Here is a 16,619-nt window from a genome sequence, read left to right as displayed (position 1 = left end):
ATGCCACACCCAAATTTGGGTCACTAGGTCAAAGGTCAAGGTCACTGTGACCTGGAAAAAAAATCTGACAAGCTTTCATTTATTCAAAACTGCACCCGCAGCCGAGCAAGCATGATTGTTAAGGCTCTCTAGTCTTTACTTAAACGACAAGGCCCAGAGGTGTTATATTCTTGTATTGCAAGACATCTATCAATTTTTAATTAGTCTAATTGTTTTACAGAGAGCTTTTAATTGTTATACAAAGAATGTGCAAAAAGCCTGATTGAGAGACTGTTGAGTTTATGGTCTGGGTAAAACCGGTACTTAATTAATGTCTGCTTAGATTTTTTGTATAGCTGTGTTCATAAATATTAACATTTTGCGATTATTATAGTTCTGCCTTCCTCATGTATTACATTGTTAACAAAGCATGTTGGGGAGCATTCATCAGTATTAGTGCTTTTCTTGTTTGTATTAACACATTCATGCCTAGCGTCCTGAAAAAAGGACATTGCAAACAGCGTAAACCCAGATGAGACGCCGCATGATGCGGCGTCTCATCTGGGTCTACGCTGTTTGCTTAAAGGAATTTCTGTGAGAATTGTTCTAAATATAGAAATATACTAGACATCCCTAATTTTGGAAATAAATTGATCCAACTTAGAAGGATGGGAGAGTCCACTAGGCATTAATGAGTTAACACATTTCACATGTTTTCAGAATGGAGGTGGATTAAATTTGCAAGGCCTGAGACTGGCTAGCCAGCAACAGGTTAGTATTAACCTTTTGCATGCTGGGAAATTTGTCGTCTGCTAAAATGTCTTCTGCTGAATTTCTAAAATTAGCATTTTCTTCAATTTTTTTTCAAAGAATACTATCAGAATAGCAAACAGTTTGGATCCTGATGAGACGCCACGTTTTGTGGCGTCTCATCTGGATCCAAACTGTTTGCAAAGGCCTTCAAAATTGGGTTCCCGCACTGAAAGGGTTAAATTATCAAAAGAAGTGCTTCATACAAAAATCATCACATGTTATATATCCTAACATGATGAACGCAGATACAAAGCTCATCTTTACATTATCGTTCTCCATAAGTCAATAAACAAGTAATTTATTATGTGTGAAATCTTACCAGCCTGGTATTATGCATTTGTGTTGTAGTTTTTACACATCAGTGAGGGTTCACTTTGTGTTGTAGTTTTCACAAATCAGATAGGGTTGTGTTGTAGTTTCAACAAATCAGTCAGGGCTGTGTTGTAGTTTTTTGCACTTCAGTAAGGGTTGCCTTTGTGGTGCAGGTTTTTCAAATTAGTCATGGGTTGCCTGTGTGTTGTAGTTTTTACACATCATTAAGGGTTGCTTATGTGTTGTTGTTTAAACACATCAACAAGGGTGTGTTGTGGTTTTTACACATCAGCAAGGGTTGCTTATGTGTTTTCGTTTATACACATCAGCAAGGATTGCCTGTGTGTTTTCGTTTATACACATCAGCAAGGGTCGCCTGTGTGTTGCAGATTTTACACATCAGTAAGAGTTTCCTGTGTTGTAGTTTTTGCACATCATTTAGGGTTGCTTATGTGTTGGAGTTTTTACACATCAGCAAGGGTCACATGTAGTTTCTACAAATCAGTCAGGAATGTGCTTTCTCATGCTTTCAGCTGAGTTATTTCATCATAGTACAAAAATTAATGCATGTATTACTGCAGCTTAAATAGATCTGTAAAATAAGGAAGTCTTTATATCAACACAGTAAAAAGAGGGGTGGGAAGTATAGCATTGTCTTTGCCAAAGTCAACTTACTAAACCAGTTTTATTATCTACAATAATCATTTAATCATTTACCACTCAGTCCCTTAGAGGATCAAATTAAATTTGAATTCTTTTTAAGTAGATTCTCATTTTAAGGGCTTGAATTCCAACCCTTAGATACTGATGAGAAGCAAACAGAATAAACCCTGAGTTACACAATATGCTTGTTTCATGAAGGCCATGTCACTTTGCTTCTGGGCAGAAAAGGGTTAAAAAAAACAAATTTCAATCAGAACCGAGGCCAGTACGATGAAGGTCAGATGTCCGACACGACAGCGTCGGCACCTGGAAGTGATGACGAGATGGGAAGCAATGCTGCCACCGACGGTTCCACGCTGCGCACCTCTCCGGCAGAACACGCCGGCAGCGCTGGGTCTGAGAGTGGCAACAGCGCGGAGGGCTCCATCTCAGGCGACCAAAATGGTAAGGTTGGGTGGAAATTGTATTAGCCTTGTTGTGGGACAACTGTGCTTATTGCATGTGTGTAAAATGTCATCCCATTTTACAGTCTGTGCAGTCTATACAAGCTAATCAGGGACAGCACTGTCAGATGTAATGAAAATTGTTGTTTAAAGGATTTCTCTTCTGAATAAAAATCCAGTTTAAGTGGTAAGTGTTGTCCCTGATTAGAATGTGTGGTCTATACTTAAGGCACATGCAATAAGCCCAGTTTTCCCTAAAAAAAGGCTTGTATAAAAGTTGTATTTTTAGCCAAACAAATTAATTATACTTTTTATGCCCCCGAAGGAAGGCATATTGGCATATAGTGATTTCACTGTCCGTCCGTCCGTTTGTGCGTCTGTCTCTCCATCACACTTTGTGTTTAGGTTTCGAAAAACTTCTATGTCGCTTCAGATGTAACCTTCATATTTGGTATGCATGTGTATATGGACAAGGCCTTTCCATATGCACACAAATTTTGACCCATGTGACCTTGACCTTGAACTTAGGGTCCATATATGCATGTACCTTATCTTAGGCTTAATTGCACCTCGAATCTGTGTTCCCACTAATCCGCAGCGTCTCCATGGCAATGGCTACCCGAATAGGTGACTACGCTTTGTGTCAAAATCGATCAATTAACAGGGGTTCTGTTATCATATCTATTGTCTCGCGTTCGCACCGAAAAGGCGGCATTGTTTAATGTTGTTGTTTACTGGCTTTAATATACAACGTTATAATTTCCCTCTGCGTAAGAGCAAAGGCGTTGTTCACTCATCTGAAGATTCGTGCGGTTGTGAATTAGTCATGCGTGAATAACCGTGTGTCAATATCAATCTATAGTTTTAGTGGCTTTGTTATACCAATCACACTAAGCGGTCCGTATTGTGTACTCCTGCACGATAAAATCGTGGACAGTTACTAAGGAGACTTTTGATGAAAACATCGATGTTGTCCTCGTGGAAATTGTGCATTTCATGCATAATTCAGTTATTCAAAACATTTATTTTTACGCGAGATTAAATTAAAAAAAAAACACAAACAATGTGTATCTTTATCGTCTTTAAGATAATTAATTATTGAAACAATTACTGTAATGTATGCTAATTAAACAAAATGCGAATCGCCTATTAGGCGGATATATTATACGATTTTAGGTTGCTAGGCGCACCTGTCGCTTACATCATTTTAATATCATAAATACGTTACCTGTTATCTCTAGCTTACCCCTTTCCAAGGGAGTTATTTCATCCGGAAAATATTCAAGCACTGGGAATCGTCCATCTCTATAAGATTCCAAATCAGGTTAAACATAGTACAATGCAACCTAACAGGAAATCAAGAACCACAACTCATCTTTCCTTTCCGGATAAAACCATGTGCACGCCTATTTTAGGCTCAGGACTTATGTGTTCTTTTCACTGTGTTTTTGTCGGAGTTTAAAAGGATAAAGTTTATTTATCTTTTATTTGTATCATTCGGTTTATATTTCTATACTTTTTGTTGCATTAATTGTCATATTTCTGCTTTTGCTGGGTTTCTTTGTTTGCATCGTCGCTCATGTACATGACGTCATGAGCACGTGAACCACGAGGAATTCGTGCCTATTCCCCAATAAGTAATTGAGGTCAATTGGACAGCGTTCTTTGTGTTTACATTTTGTGGTTTAACTTTTTATTTGAATTTATAATCATTAATTTGTCTTTTGTAGGTTCTTTCTGTTTCTTTTATTCAGAATGAACTTACAGGATAGAGGTTCTTGTGGTCATATCAAAGCAAGGTGGGATTCCCACGATACTTGCTTGGCATGTACCGGTTGTACATTTAATAACAAATGTGCGGTTTGCGATTTGTGGGCTTACGACGTATGGACAAAAGCAGGTCACCGGAGGACGTCGATCAGCCGCAAACGCAACGAACCTCCATCCGACGTTGATTACCCGGTGACTCCACTGGTCAAGGATGACCAGCGGTTTTGTCAGTCACTGGGTACCGGGCAAGATGGTGTTGTTGTCAGTCGATCGTCATCAGATCTTATGACTCACACCATGCATACCGGCGACATTGATCATGGAACGACTGGATCAATGTCAGACCACATGGCAGCCGCCATTCTACGGTCTTTGTCCGGTGACGTAACCGGTCATAATATGACCGGCCGGTCACCGGTCCGGTCCGGTCATCGGTCATGTCACCGGTCCGGTCACCGGTCCGGTCACTGGTCCGGTCCGGTCCGGTCGGGTCACCGGTCGACAGTCATCAGTTAGGCCTGCCACCGATAACACCAATCGCCGGTCAAGAAGAACTCAGTCTTCATCATCGGCGTATGCTTCTACATCCGATTCGTCGTCGAATACATCGTCTTCATCAAGGAGTGGACATCGGACACGCTCTTCTTGGTCGAGCAGTTATCATCGTCGCGGCGCTCATAAGCGATCACGTCGTCACTCACGGAGACGGTATTCCAAAAAATCTCGATCTCATCGCAGCCGATCCACATCTCGACAGCGCAGCCGATCCAGATCTCGACATTGCAGGAAACGAGGACGTCGGCAACGTTCAGGTAGACAGCATCGGACTTACCATTCGTATAGTCGTTCACCATCGTATTCCGTTATGGAATCGCATGTTTCCATGCCAAATGTGTCGGTTCCAACGTTGACTGCCACACGTATTGCATCTTCAGGAGCTCATCTCACTACTACGGCGTCAGTGTCAACGCCACGGGTATCATCTACCGTATCTAGTCGTGTACCCCCTACAGCTACCCTGTCGAATCCTGATACACTATGGATACAGAAGACTGACGTCGGGGATGATCATTCGCTGTTACCAGACAATTACAATCCGGTACAAGATATTCTCACTTCTGTTCCTGCTGATTCTATACAAACCGCTGGTGTTGTAGAGAGTGAAGCTGATTTAGATGCAGAATCTAATGTTGAGACGGATCAATATTTAGCTCCGATTGGTCAGATCTATGAACTGATGTTTCGTACTCTTGGTGAAGATAACTGTCCAAGACCTGCTGAACTGTCTTCAAATGCGACGATTTCTGTGACAGAACAACTTTTTCGTACATTTGATCCCAACAGGGTTATTAAGTCGACGGCTCGTCCTGACCCGCGACTTCCCATTGGTTCTACTGTTCTATCTGTTCTTCAATCATTGGAATCAGCTAATAAGACTATTCCAAAACGAGGAGAAACATGGAAAATTCCTAAGGAACTAGCTGATCCAAAACACCAGGAAGGTAGTAAAAGTTACAAACCTCCTGTACCACATGCAACATCTGGGTTGGATTTTTCAAAACTTTCGGTTCCAGATCCAGACATTAGCAAGCTATCTCTTGTAATGCCAAGTGGTTCCAATTCAGTTTCTGTTCCGTTTTCAATGTTGGAAACTTGGGAAATGAGGGAACGTAGATCATGAGGTTTGACTAACCAAATTGACTTTATGCTAGCGACAATTTTACAAATGGTGTGTGATTGGTCGGAATCTGTTCCGGAGGAACTCCGTGATTTGTTAATTCATCTCTCACGGACCACACTGGCCTAATCTCACACTTCTGCTTCTTCAATTTCCGAGATGCTAAGGATTCGTAGAGATCTTATCCTTACTTCTTTACCTAAAGATTTTCTGTTGGAACCTGGTATGAACTCGCTCAGAACAGCTCCTCTCACATCAGGGTTCCTTTTTGGTGGAAGGATACAAGAAGCAATCATAGCTGACAAGGATGACCAACTTCATGCTTCTTTAGCTAGAAACAACTGTGGACAACGCCAAGGGGTCTTTAAGCATCCTGCTTCTAGGCCACCAGCAGTTCCAGCATTCAAGACAGCTAAGAGAAATAACCTTTTCTCTAAAAAGCCTTCTTTTAATCCACGGTCAGGTCCTAATAGGCAGTCTTCCTATAACAGACCTTCTTTGTCACACAAGTCTTCTAATAAAGATTCTGGGAAAAAGGGCAAACCCAAGCCGGGACAGAGGAATTTCAAACCTTCTACCGGCAGGGGCGCACCTCCTGCTTATCAGCCCTAGGTCCCTTCCCTTTTTACCGCCACAACCTCCGATGCCGGAAATACCAGTCGGGGCCAGACTTTTCCACTTCTCAAATCGATAGCTTCAAATTACTTCAGACGCATGGGTTCATTCTCTTGTGACAAAAGGCCTGACTTTTCAATTCGAAAAAAGGCCTCCACTTTCTCGCGTCCCTATAGAGCTGGTATCTCGGCATCCACATATTCCAGAGTCCATTCTCGGGCTCTTGGAAAAACAGGCGGTAGAAAGGGTTCAAGATCCTTATTCTCCAGGATTTTACAGTCGTCTTTTTCTTGTTCAAAAGAAAAATGGTTCCTGGAGACCAGTAATAGATTTAAAAGTGTTCAACATGTATCTCCTCAAACCAACTTTCAAAATGGAGACTCCTTCTTTCATACGGGAATCCATCAAACCCCTGCACTGGGGGGTGTCTTTGGATCTGGAAGATGCTTACTTCCATGTTCCTATACATCCCAACTACCGGAAGTACTTGCGATTCGCCTTTCAAGGCCAAGTCTACCAGTTCCGGTCTATGCCTTTCGGGTTGGCGACAGCCCCACGAGTTTTTACCAAACTATGTCGGCAGTTGGATCACACCTCAGAGTTCACGGGATTATTCTTCTTCAGTATTTCGACGACTGGCTCTTACACCAGCTCGATCGTCAATTGCTTCTGTACAACCTAGAATTCTCTTGGAAGGAACTCCTCTCGTTAGGGCTCCTTCTCAATGTAGACAAATCAGACCTCATTCCTTCACAGGACTTTACGTTTGTGGGAATGAATTTCTTGACCCACATCAATCGGGTCAGAGTGTCTATTCAACGTATATCAGACCTTCTGATGAAGGTCAACTGGGTTTTGTCCCAATCTTATATAACAGCTAAAGAATTCCTCTCTCTCAACGGTATCCTGAGCTCAGTAGCAGACTTTGTGCAGTTGGGACGTCTCTTCCTACGTCCTCTTCAGCACTATCTCTCAGCTTGTTGGAAATGGTCTCCAGGCAATCTATTAACACAGATTCCAATCCTTCCCTCCTTAAGGTCTCATCTTCAGTGGTGGCTAGACGAGGAGACTCTGTTGGCAGGAGTACCCCTTCTTCCTCCGCAACCGTCATTATATCTAATAACGGACGCGAGCAAGGAAGGGTGGGGTGCTCACCTGGAACCTCTCAGTCTGATAATTTCAGGGTTGTGGTCTCATCAGGAATCTCACCTTCATATCAACAATCTAGAAATGCGAGCAGTATTTCTAGCTGTATCTCATTTCCAATCACATCTTCGAGACTCTTGTGTGATGGTGTCAACAGACAACACATCTGTGGTGGCTTACATCCAGGCACAGGGGGGAACACATTCTCAATCCCTGTATCTGGAAACCAGAAAATTACTTGTTCTTTGCAAAACACTCAACATTCATCTGCTGGCAAAATATATACCAGGTCGCCTCAACGCCCTGGCGGATGGTTTGTCTCTTCATCAAGAAGTGACCAACCAGATCTTTTTCAAGTTCGGTTATCCCCTGGTCGATCTATTTGCAACCAGACACAATCACAGACTTCCTCTGTATGTGAGTCCAGTTTACGATCCAGCAGTGTGGGCAATAGACGCGCTTTCGTTCGCGTGGGACCAACTGGACGCTTACGCCTATCCCCCACCCATTCTAATTCCCCAAATATTGGGGAAAATCAGGGTGAGCTCTTGCAGGATACTCCTGATTGCCCCTTGGTGGCCCAGAAGATCTTGGTTCAACGATCTTCTCAGTCTCCTGTACGATTATCCCAGGAATCTTCCTCACAGGTCAGATCTTCTGTCTCAAAGCGGCAGACTACATGCAGACCCAAAAATGTTCCACTTACACGTCTGGACGTTATCAGGCAATCTTTGCAGAAGAAATGTTTTTCTGTCAGGGCTTCAACCTTCGTTGCTTCGGCAAGGAGAAAATCCACCAGAGCAGTCTATGATGCTCGTTGGAAACTCTTCTCCAATTGGTGTTTTCGAGGGAAAATTAATCCCCTCAATCCCTCTGCTAGACGAATAGCGGATTTTCTCATTTATCTTTTTGATGATAAGAAACTTTCTCTTAGTTCCATCAAAGGATACAGATCTATGATTTCGCATACATTGGCTTTCACTAAGTCTTCACAAGTCTGTGCTGATCCAGCTATTTCAGAACTTGTTCGAGCTATGGAACTTAGTCGTCCTGTATCTCGTACACTTGCTCCTAAATGGGATTTAGCTTGTGTGCTTGGTTCCCTTATTAAGGCTCCCTATGAACCTCTTGATCAGGCTTCATTACAATTCCTAACATGGAAGACCGTTTTCCTTCTTACTATGGCTTCAGCCAAACGGAGAAGTGCAATTCATGCTCTTTCTATCGAGGATAGTCATCTTCGTTTTGACTCTTCTGATGGTTCCGTTACATTGTTATGTCAGTCAGGATTCCTTGCTAAAAATCCACTCCCCTCTATGGCTTCCAAACCCTTCAAAGTTCCAAGTCTATCTAGAACTTGTGGACATGAAGATGATGATAGACTCCTTTGCCCGGTCAGGGCAGGTCAGGGTCCTCTTGTAGTGGCTCAAACTGTAGTTTCTTCTATGGCGTAAGTACACTGGTGCCATCCGAGAATTAAGTACTATACTGTACTAACAAAGATTATAAGAGGACGTGATTCTACTATCTCTGGCTGTAAACCCTCTATATGGGTTCTGCTGTGATGGGAAAAAATATGCGAACCTTCCCGCCGCAGCTGCAAAATCAGCTTGAGATAACAGGTAACGTATTTATGATATTAAAACAAATTTTCTTAAAGTAAAATTCATTTTAATTATTAAATACTTACCTGTTATCGGTAAGTCCCACCTCCCACCCTGCTCATCGCCTTTTTATGTTTGCGTAAAGGAAAGATGAGTTGTGGTTCTTGATTTCCTGTTAGGTTGCATTGTACTATGTTTAACCTGATTTGGATTCTTATAGAGGTGGACGATTCCCAGCGCTTGAATATTTTCCGGATGAAATAACTCCCTTGGAAAGGGGTAAGCTAGAGATAACAGGTAAGTATTTAATAATTAAAATGAAATTTACTTTAAGAAAATTTGTTTCAACAAGATGGCGGACTTTCAAGAAAATAAATTGTGACAAAGCAAACATGGCAAATAGATATCGAATTAAGGTGGAGGTCATACACTAAGAAAAGATTAATGAAGTGCCTGTGATAATCAAGGATGCATAAAATCGTTTAAGATGCTAGCAACAGGTTTATTAGTAATGTACTCAATTTATGATGTGAAAAAATTGCATACCAAAAATGCATACATGTCTAGGTATATATCGCTATATGTATACATGTACTGGAAAATCAACAAATATCCCGAAAAATTTTGCTCAATGTCCCATAATTGGTCTGAAAATGTATGGCATGTATGGGAACATGTTGAAAATCAATTATCAGCTGCTATTAACTCGTGTAGACCCTTCAAGTATTCAGCAGCGTTTACTTTGAAAGCATTAGCTATGCAATACTTTCCTTAACTAATGAGCTTTACAAAAGTATTAAATTTATAAACTATTCAACACTCCTAAACTTATTAGCTCGGCAGTTTTCGGAGAAAACCCGAGGTATTGTCATAGCCAGCTGGCCGCCCGACGTCCGCGTCGTGCTAAAACCTTTACGTTTTGTTAAGGGTTTAAACATTGGCTCTTAAATCATAGTGCTTCAACCTACAACTTTGAAACTTCACATGTAGCTGCACCTTGATGAATTCTACATGCCACACCCATTTTTGGGTCACTAGGTCAAAGGTCAAGGTCAATGTGACCTTTAAAAAAAAAAATTCTGACGAGCTTTCATTTATTAGCTCGGCTGTTTTCGAAGAAAACCCGAGGTATTGTCATAGCCAACTTGTCGTCCGCCGTCAGCCGTCCACCGTAGGCGTCGTGCTAAAACCGTAATATTGGCTCTAAAATTAAAGTGCTTCCACCTACAATTTTGAAACTTCATATGTAGATGCACCTTGATAAGCTCTACACGCCACACCCAATTTTGGGTCACTAGGTCAAAGGTAAAGGTCATTGTGACCTCTAAAAAAAAAAAAAAAAAAACTCTGACAAGCTTTCGCAGCCGAGCATTGGCACCCGTTATGCGGTGCTCTTGTCAATATCAGCTATTCAACATTCCTAAACGTATCCACTTTTAACACTTCAAACTAAAATGATAAGATATTCAACACATTTCAAAGCATATCAGCTATTCAACATCAACCTAGTAATATTAACATTAATAGGTATTCAATACTTCTCAAAGCATTTCAGCTATTCAATTCCAATTTGGAAATATTTATATCATTAGATACCAGGTATTCAACACATGTCAAATTGTACCAGCTATTCAACATCATACTAGTATCATTTACATTATCAGTTATTCAACACTTATAAAAACATATAACCTATTCAACACCAACCTCCCAATATGTACATATGAGTCGCGTTCTGAGAAAACTGGGCATAATGCATGTGCGTAAAGTGTCGCGTCAGATTAGCCTGTGCAGTCCGCTCAGGCTAATCAGGGACAACACTTTCTGCCTAAAATAGATTTTTGCTAAAAAGAGACTTCATATAAACGAAAAATGTCATTAAAGCGAAAAGTGTCGTCCCTGATTAGCCTTGTAGACTGCACAGGCTTATCTGGGACGACACTTTACGCACATGCATTAAGCCCAGTTTTCTCAGAACACAACTCATACATATGCAGCAAGTGGCCGGAGCAGCGTGTATGGTGACAGGGAGAGAGGACCCAGGAGTGAGACGAGCAGTCTGGGGGTCCCCAGTGCCTCCCTGCCTCAGGATGCTGTAGACACAGAGTCAGACAGGGACAGTGCCTCTAAGTGAGTTGTGTCCCAAATATCTATGGGTCTCGATCTGGGAAAACTGGACAAAAAGCATAAGCATAAAGTATTGTTGAGGATTATAGCCTGTGCAATAGACTTCTTTTAAAACGGTTGGTGTTTGATAACAATATATTGTTGTTTCTGATTAGCCTGTACAATAGACTTCTTCAAAATGGTAGATGTTTGATAACAATTACTTGTTGTTATACCCCCACAAACGAAGTTTAGGGGGGTATATAGGAGTGAACTTGTCTGTCTCTCGGTCGGTCTGTATTAAATGTCCGCTCTCTTATTTAAGTAGTTTAAATCCGATCTTCACCAAACTTGGTCAGAAGTTGTATCTACATGATGTCTAGGCCAAGTTCGAACATGGGCCTTGCCGGGTCAAAAACTAGGTCACAGGGTCACTTAGTGCGTTTTAAACATTCAGCATGTTGTCTGCTGACTAATTCAAGTAGTTTTCATCCGATCTTCACCAAACTTGGTCAGAAGTTGTATCTAGATGATCTTAAGGCCAAGTTCCAACATGGGCCTTGCCGAGTAAAAAACTAGGTCACCGGGTCACTTAGTGCGTTATAAACATTCAGCATGTTGTCCTCTCTCTTATTCAAGTAGTTTACATCTGATCTTCACCGACCTTGGTCAGAAGTTGTATCTAGATGATCTTAAGGCCAAGTTTCAACATGGGACTTGCCGGGTCAAAAACTAGGTCACGGGGTCACTTAGTGCGTTTTTTAACATTCAGCATGGTGTCCTCTCTCTTATTCAAGTAGTTTTCATCCGATCTTCACCAAACTTGGTCAAAAGTTTTATCTAGATGCTCTGAAGGCCGAGTTCCAACATGGGCCATGCCAGATCAAAAACTAGGTCACAGGGTCACTTAGTACGTTTTACACATTGAGCATGGTGTCTGCTCTCTATTTTAAGTAGTTTAAATCCGATCTTCACCACACTTGGTCAGAAGTTTTAACTAGATGATGTGTAGGTCAAGTTCGAACATGGGCCATGCCGGGTCAAATACTAGGTCACGGGGTCACTTAGTGTGTTTTAAACCTCACCATGTTGTCCGCTGTCTAATTTAAGTAGTTTTTATCCAATATTCACCAAAATTGGTCAGAAGTTGTATCTTGATAATGTCTAAGGCAAGTTTGAATATGGGTCATGCCGGGTCAAAAACAAGGTCACGGGGTCACTTAGTAAGTTTTAAACATCACAATGTTGTCCGCTCTCTAATTCAAGTAGTTTTCATCCAATCTTCACCAAACTTGGTTAGAAGTTGTATCTAGATGATGTCTAGGTCAAGTTTGAATATGGGTCACGCCGGGTCAAAAACTAGGTCACGGGGTATGTTAGTGCGTTTTAAACCTCACCATGTTGTCCTCTCTAATTCAAGTAGTTTTCATCCAATCCTCACCAAACTTGGTCACAAGTTCTATCTAAATGATATGCTAATCTGGTTGGACTTTTTACACACATGCATTAAGTCCGGTGTCTCCTGACAAAGACTCCCTTAATTTAGATGTTCCATTACATTTTCCATTCTTTCCAGTACATTTTCCATTCTTTATTGTTCCAATGCATGGCTGTTAAACCACTCTGGGCAAAGCATTTGCGGTTACATTCTTGAAATCATCTTTAATTGACATAATTATACATCACAATTATTTCTTTAATGCATTTTGTGCAAAATAAGGCGTCTGAATTTCATTATTTTACAATAAATGCTGTGAATCAAATGCTTTTCTAATTGTGTGTATGTTTGTGTGTCTGCTCAACCATTGACAAAATGATGAAAGAAAGGTTTACATCTTTGGTTTTCATATTAGATATAACAAAAAAATCTAGGAATGTAAGAACCTTTTTGATTAATTTCACACATTCACGTGTTTTCAAGCACGTGAAATGTTTTTCCAAACAATCTTTTCACTAAATTTCAGGCATGTGAAATGTTTTTCCAAACAATCTTTTCACTAAATTTCAGGCATGTAAAATGTTTTTCCAATCAATCTTTTCCAGGTTACATAGTCTGAGGCTGGCTCTGCTTGAACGTCTGCTACAGTACCTGCCGGATGTGTCCAAGAGGGGCGGGGTGAACGCCATCCCCTTCATGCAGGTTGGTTACAATCATAGTGATTTTTTTTGGAAATGGGCACTGAGCTGTGTGATGTGAGGACTTGAAGTTTGGAAATTTTGAAAAAAAAGTCTAAGTTGCAATCTTGAAAAAATCTATGAAGAAACGCGAATTGGTGTTCTTTTGATTGAATGTTTAAAAAAAGGCGTTTATTTTATATAGAAATCTACAGATTATTTAATGAATTCCAACTTTATAACAATTGAGTAGGGCTTGGTCTGAAATGATTTTTCCTGATATCAGTTCCTGTCTTACTTACTCGGTGTTCCTCCTTCCATTATTTGGTCTGTCACACATTTTGTTTCTGTGCAAGCTATCAGACACTTACCCCGGTATTATCTGACTTATGAAACTTGGTAAGTATGCAGCATTGCTATAGGATGGGTATTTGCATCCTTAACAGACTGTTTCACCAACAATTTTTCATGGAGATATTGCCCTTTGATTATTAATATGTCACTTTTCGTTTTCCAAGTGAGATCTCAGACTTTTATGGTCGGACCTCAATTAAACTAAATATGCCCCTTCCATATAGGCTGGACAGTTGCATCCTTGTCAGATTCTTTGAGGTCAAATTATTTTTCAGCTAGAAATTTCCCTTTTATTTTTATTTTTTCATTTTTTTATGAATGGATTTTTTTATTTTTGGTGAAATCTCAGGAACTAATGATCAGAATTTAATAAAAGTTAATATGCACATTTTTCTTAGATTAGACATGCACATATTGTGAGGTCTTTCTTCTCCATTGATTTTTGCAGGGAGTTAGTGCCCTTTGAATAATAATTCCTTTGGGTGGTAGATCTCAGTTACTAATGGTCTGATTTATGGAACTTCATATGCAGCATTCATTTTAGCTGGAAATGTGAATACTTTCATGTTGTTCAATTCCAATAATTTGTCAAGCAGTTATTGCCCTGTGATTAATGAAATGACATTTTCTAATGATTGTTATGGTTCTTTGTCAGATCACAAAAACTCTTAATATGAATTCGTTGAAAAATTTGCAGTATCCCTACAGGATGAACATAAGCTCCTGTGACTTTTCAGGTGTTTTTGCTCCTTGAAAAATATTTGTTCCCACACAATCCATATATTGATACAACATGCATCATCCGGGGTTATCTGTCAATTTCACTTATATTTATACCCCCATTACCATTGGTAATGGGGGCTATATGGAGTCACTTTGTCGGTCTGTCGGTCGTTCTGTCGGTCTGTCCCGAAATATCATCCGATCTTCACCAAACTCGGTCACAAGTTGTATCTTGATGATGTATAGGTCAAGTTTGAATATGGGTCATGCCGGGTCAAAAACTAGGTCACGGGGTCACTAAGTGTGTTTTAAACTGAAAGCTTGTCCGGACCATAACTATGTCATTTATCGTTAGATTTTAAAATAACTTGGTACATTTGTTCACCATCATGGGACGGTGTGTTGCGTGAAAAAAGTACGTCAATATCTCCAAGGTCCAGGTCACACTTGGAGTTCAAGGGTCAAATGCTTATCCAGGCCATAACTTTATCATTTATTGTGAGATTTTAATATTATGAGGCAAATTTGTGCACCATCATTGGATGGTGTGTCGCGCGAAAGAATTAGTCAATATCTCGAAGGTCAAGGTTTCACTTTGAGTTCAAAGATTAAAAATGGCCATAAATTAGCTTGTCTTGGCAATAACTATGTCGTTCATTGTGAGATTTTTAAATCATTTGGAACATTTGTTCACCATCATTGGACGGTGTGTCGCGCGAAAGAATTACGTCGATATCTCCAAGTCAAGGTCACACTTTTAGTTCAAAGGTAAAAAATGGCCATAAATGAGCTTGTCCGGGCCATAACTATGTCATTCATTGTGAGATTTTAAAATCATTTGGCTTATTTGTTCACCATCATTGGACAGTGTGTCTGGCAAAGAATTACGTTGATAACTCCAAGGTCAAGGTCACACTTTGAGTTCAAAGGTCAAAAATGGCCATAAATGAGCTTGTCCGGGCCGTAACTATGTTGTTCATTTTGAGATTTTAAAATCATTTGGCACATTTGTTCACCATTATTGGACGGTGTGTCGCGCGAAAGAATTACGTCAATATCTCCAAAGTTAAGGTCACACTGTGAGTTCAAAGGTCAAAAATGGCCATAAATGATCTTTTCCGGGCCATAACTATGTCATTTATTGTGAGATTTAAAAAAAAAACTGATACATTTGTTCACAATCATTGGACGATGTGTCATGCGAAAGAATTATTTCGATGACTCCAAGGTCTAGGTCACACTTGGAGTTCAAAAGTAAAAAAATGGCCATAAATTTGGACGGCATGTCATGCGAAAGAATTAAAGAGTTCACAGGTCGAAATGGCCATAAATGATAATGGCATTATAATTCTTAAAAATCGCCATAAATTTGATTCTCTTGTTTTCTGAAGACAGCATGCAAAATAGTCTGTGTCAATGAGGCACGTGGGGGTAACGTCACGTCTGTGACAAAGCTCTAGTCTTGTTTAAGTAGGATTGGAGCTTTAGCCTTAGGCGTGTTGAAACACTTAGGCGTATTGCTGCCTAGGTAGAACCAGTGCATAACATTAACAGAAGATCCTTATAGAATGCATTGGTGCTTATTAAACCTTGATTTACCAGCTGGTGCATTTGCAGATGCATTAATTTTGCATCTTTCAATTTAAATGTTGTTTCCTTGGTCAATTACATTTTAAATTGAACCTCATTCTTTGAAACTTGTGCTCAATGCATATGTTGATAGTATCATTCCAGATATGTCTGTGGAGTCCACACTTGCTAATCAGGCACGAAACTTTCTGCGTTTATAGAATTGTGTGTGTAAAAGAAACCTCTTCTAAACAAAAATCCAGTCTTGGCATAAAATGTCATCATTGATTAGCCAGTACGAACTGCAAGGCTAATCAGGGAGGACACTTTAACTTTAAGCACATGCATTAAACTCCTTTCTTACAGAACGAGGCTTATTTTATCTCCTATCACTTTCACAGGTCATCCTGATGCTGACCTCTGACCTGGACTGTGATGATGACAAAGACTGTGCGGCCTTGAACTCACTGCTCTCCGTACTGCTTACGGAGCTGAACCTATCCGGTTCGAGTCTTGAGGCGGTCGACAACCGCACTGATGCCTTTGAGGTGAAGCTTGTGTACCTGAGACTACTGAGTGTTCTGCTGTCCCGCACAAAGTCAGGGACCAAACCTTCCACTGAGGTAAGGGCACTTTAAGGTTATAAAGTTCCAGTAAGTTATTTTCCCGATGGAGGAAAAATTAAAAATTCCCAATTGCTGTCTAATTATTTCCAAAAAGAAGGAAATT

At 40.4% G+C, this 16,619-nt stretch overlaps 1 protein-coding gene across 3 annotated transcripts in view; it reads left to right on the top strand.

Moving 5' to 3' along the window:
- The window catches only part of LOC127838381 (E3 ubiquitin-protein ligase UBR4-like), a 179,398-nt gene that overhangs the window by 100,130 nt on the left and 62,649 nt on the right, over positions 1-16,619 (top strand). For all 3 annotated transcript variants that reach the window (XM_052366097.1, XM_052366098.1, XM_052366096.1), the window contains exons 61-65: positions 700-750; positions 2,022-2,211; positions 11,021-11,153; positions 13,173-13,269; positions 16,292-16,513. In XM_052366097.1, the coding sequence (XP_052222057.1) occupies positions 700-750; positions 2,022-2,211; positions 11,021-11,153; positions 13,173-13,269; positions 16,292-16,513 (693 nt within the window). The remainder of the gene's footprint in view (positions 1-699; positions 751-2,021; positions 2,212-11,020; positions 11,154-13,172; positions 13,270-16,291; positions 16,514-16,619) is intronic.

This window comes from Dreissena polymorpha, chromosome 7 (genome assembly GCF_020536995.1).
Source record: "Dreissena polymorpha isolate Duluth1 chromosome 7, UMN_Dpol_1.0, whole genome shotgun sequence".
In the NCBI taxonomy this organism is placed as follows: Eukaryota; Metazoa; Mollusca; class Bivalvia; order Myida; family Dreissenidae; genus Dreissena; species Dreissena polymorpha.
This window is presented reverse-complemented; position numbering and strand designations above follow the sequence as displayed.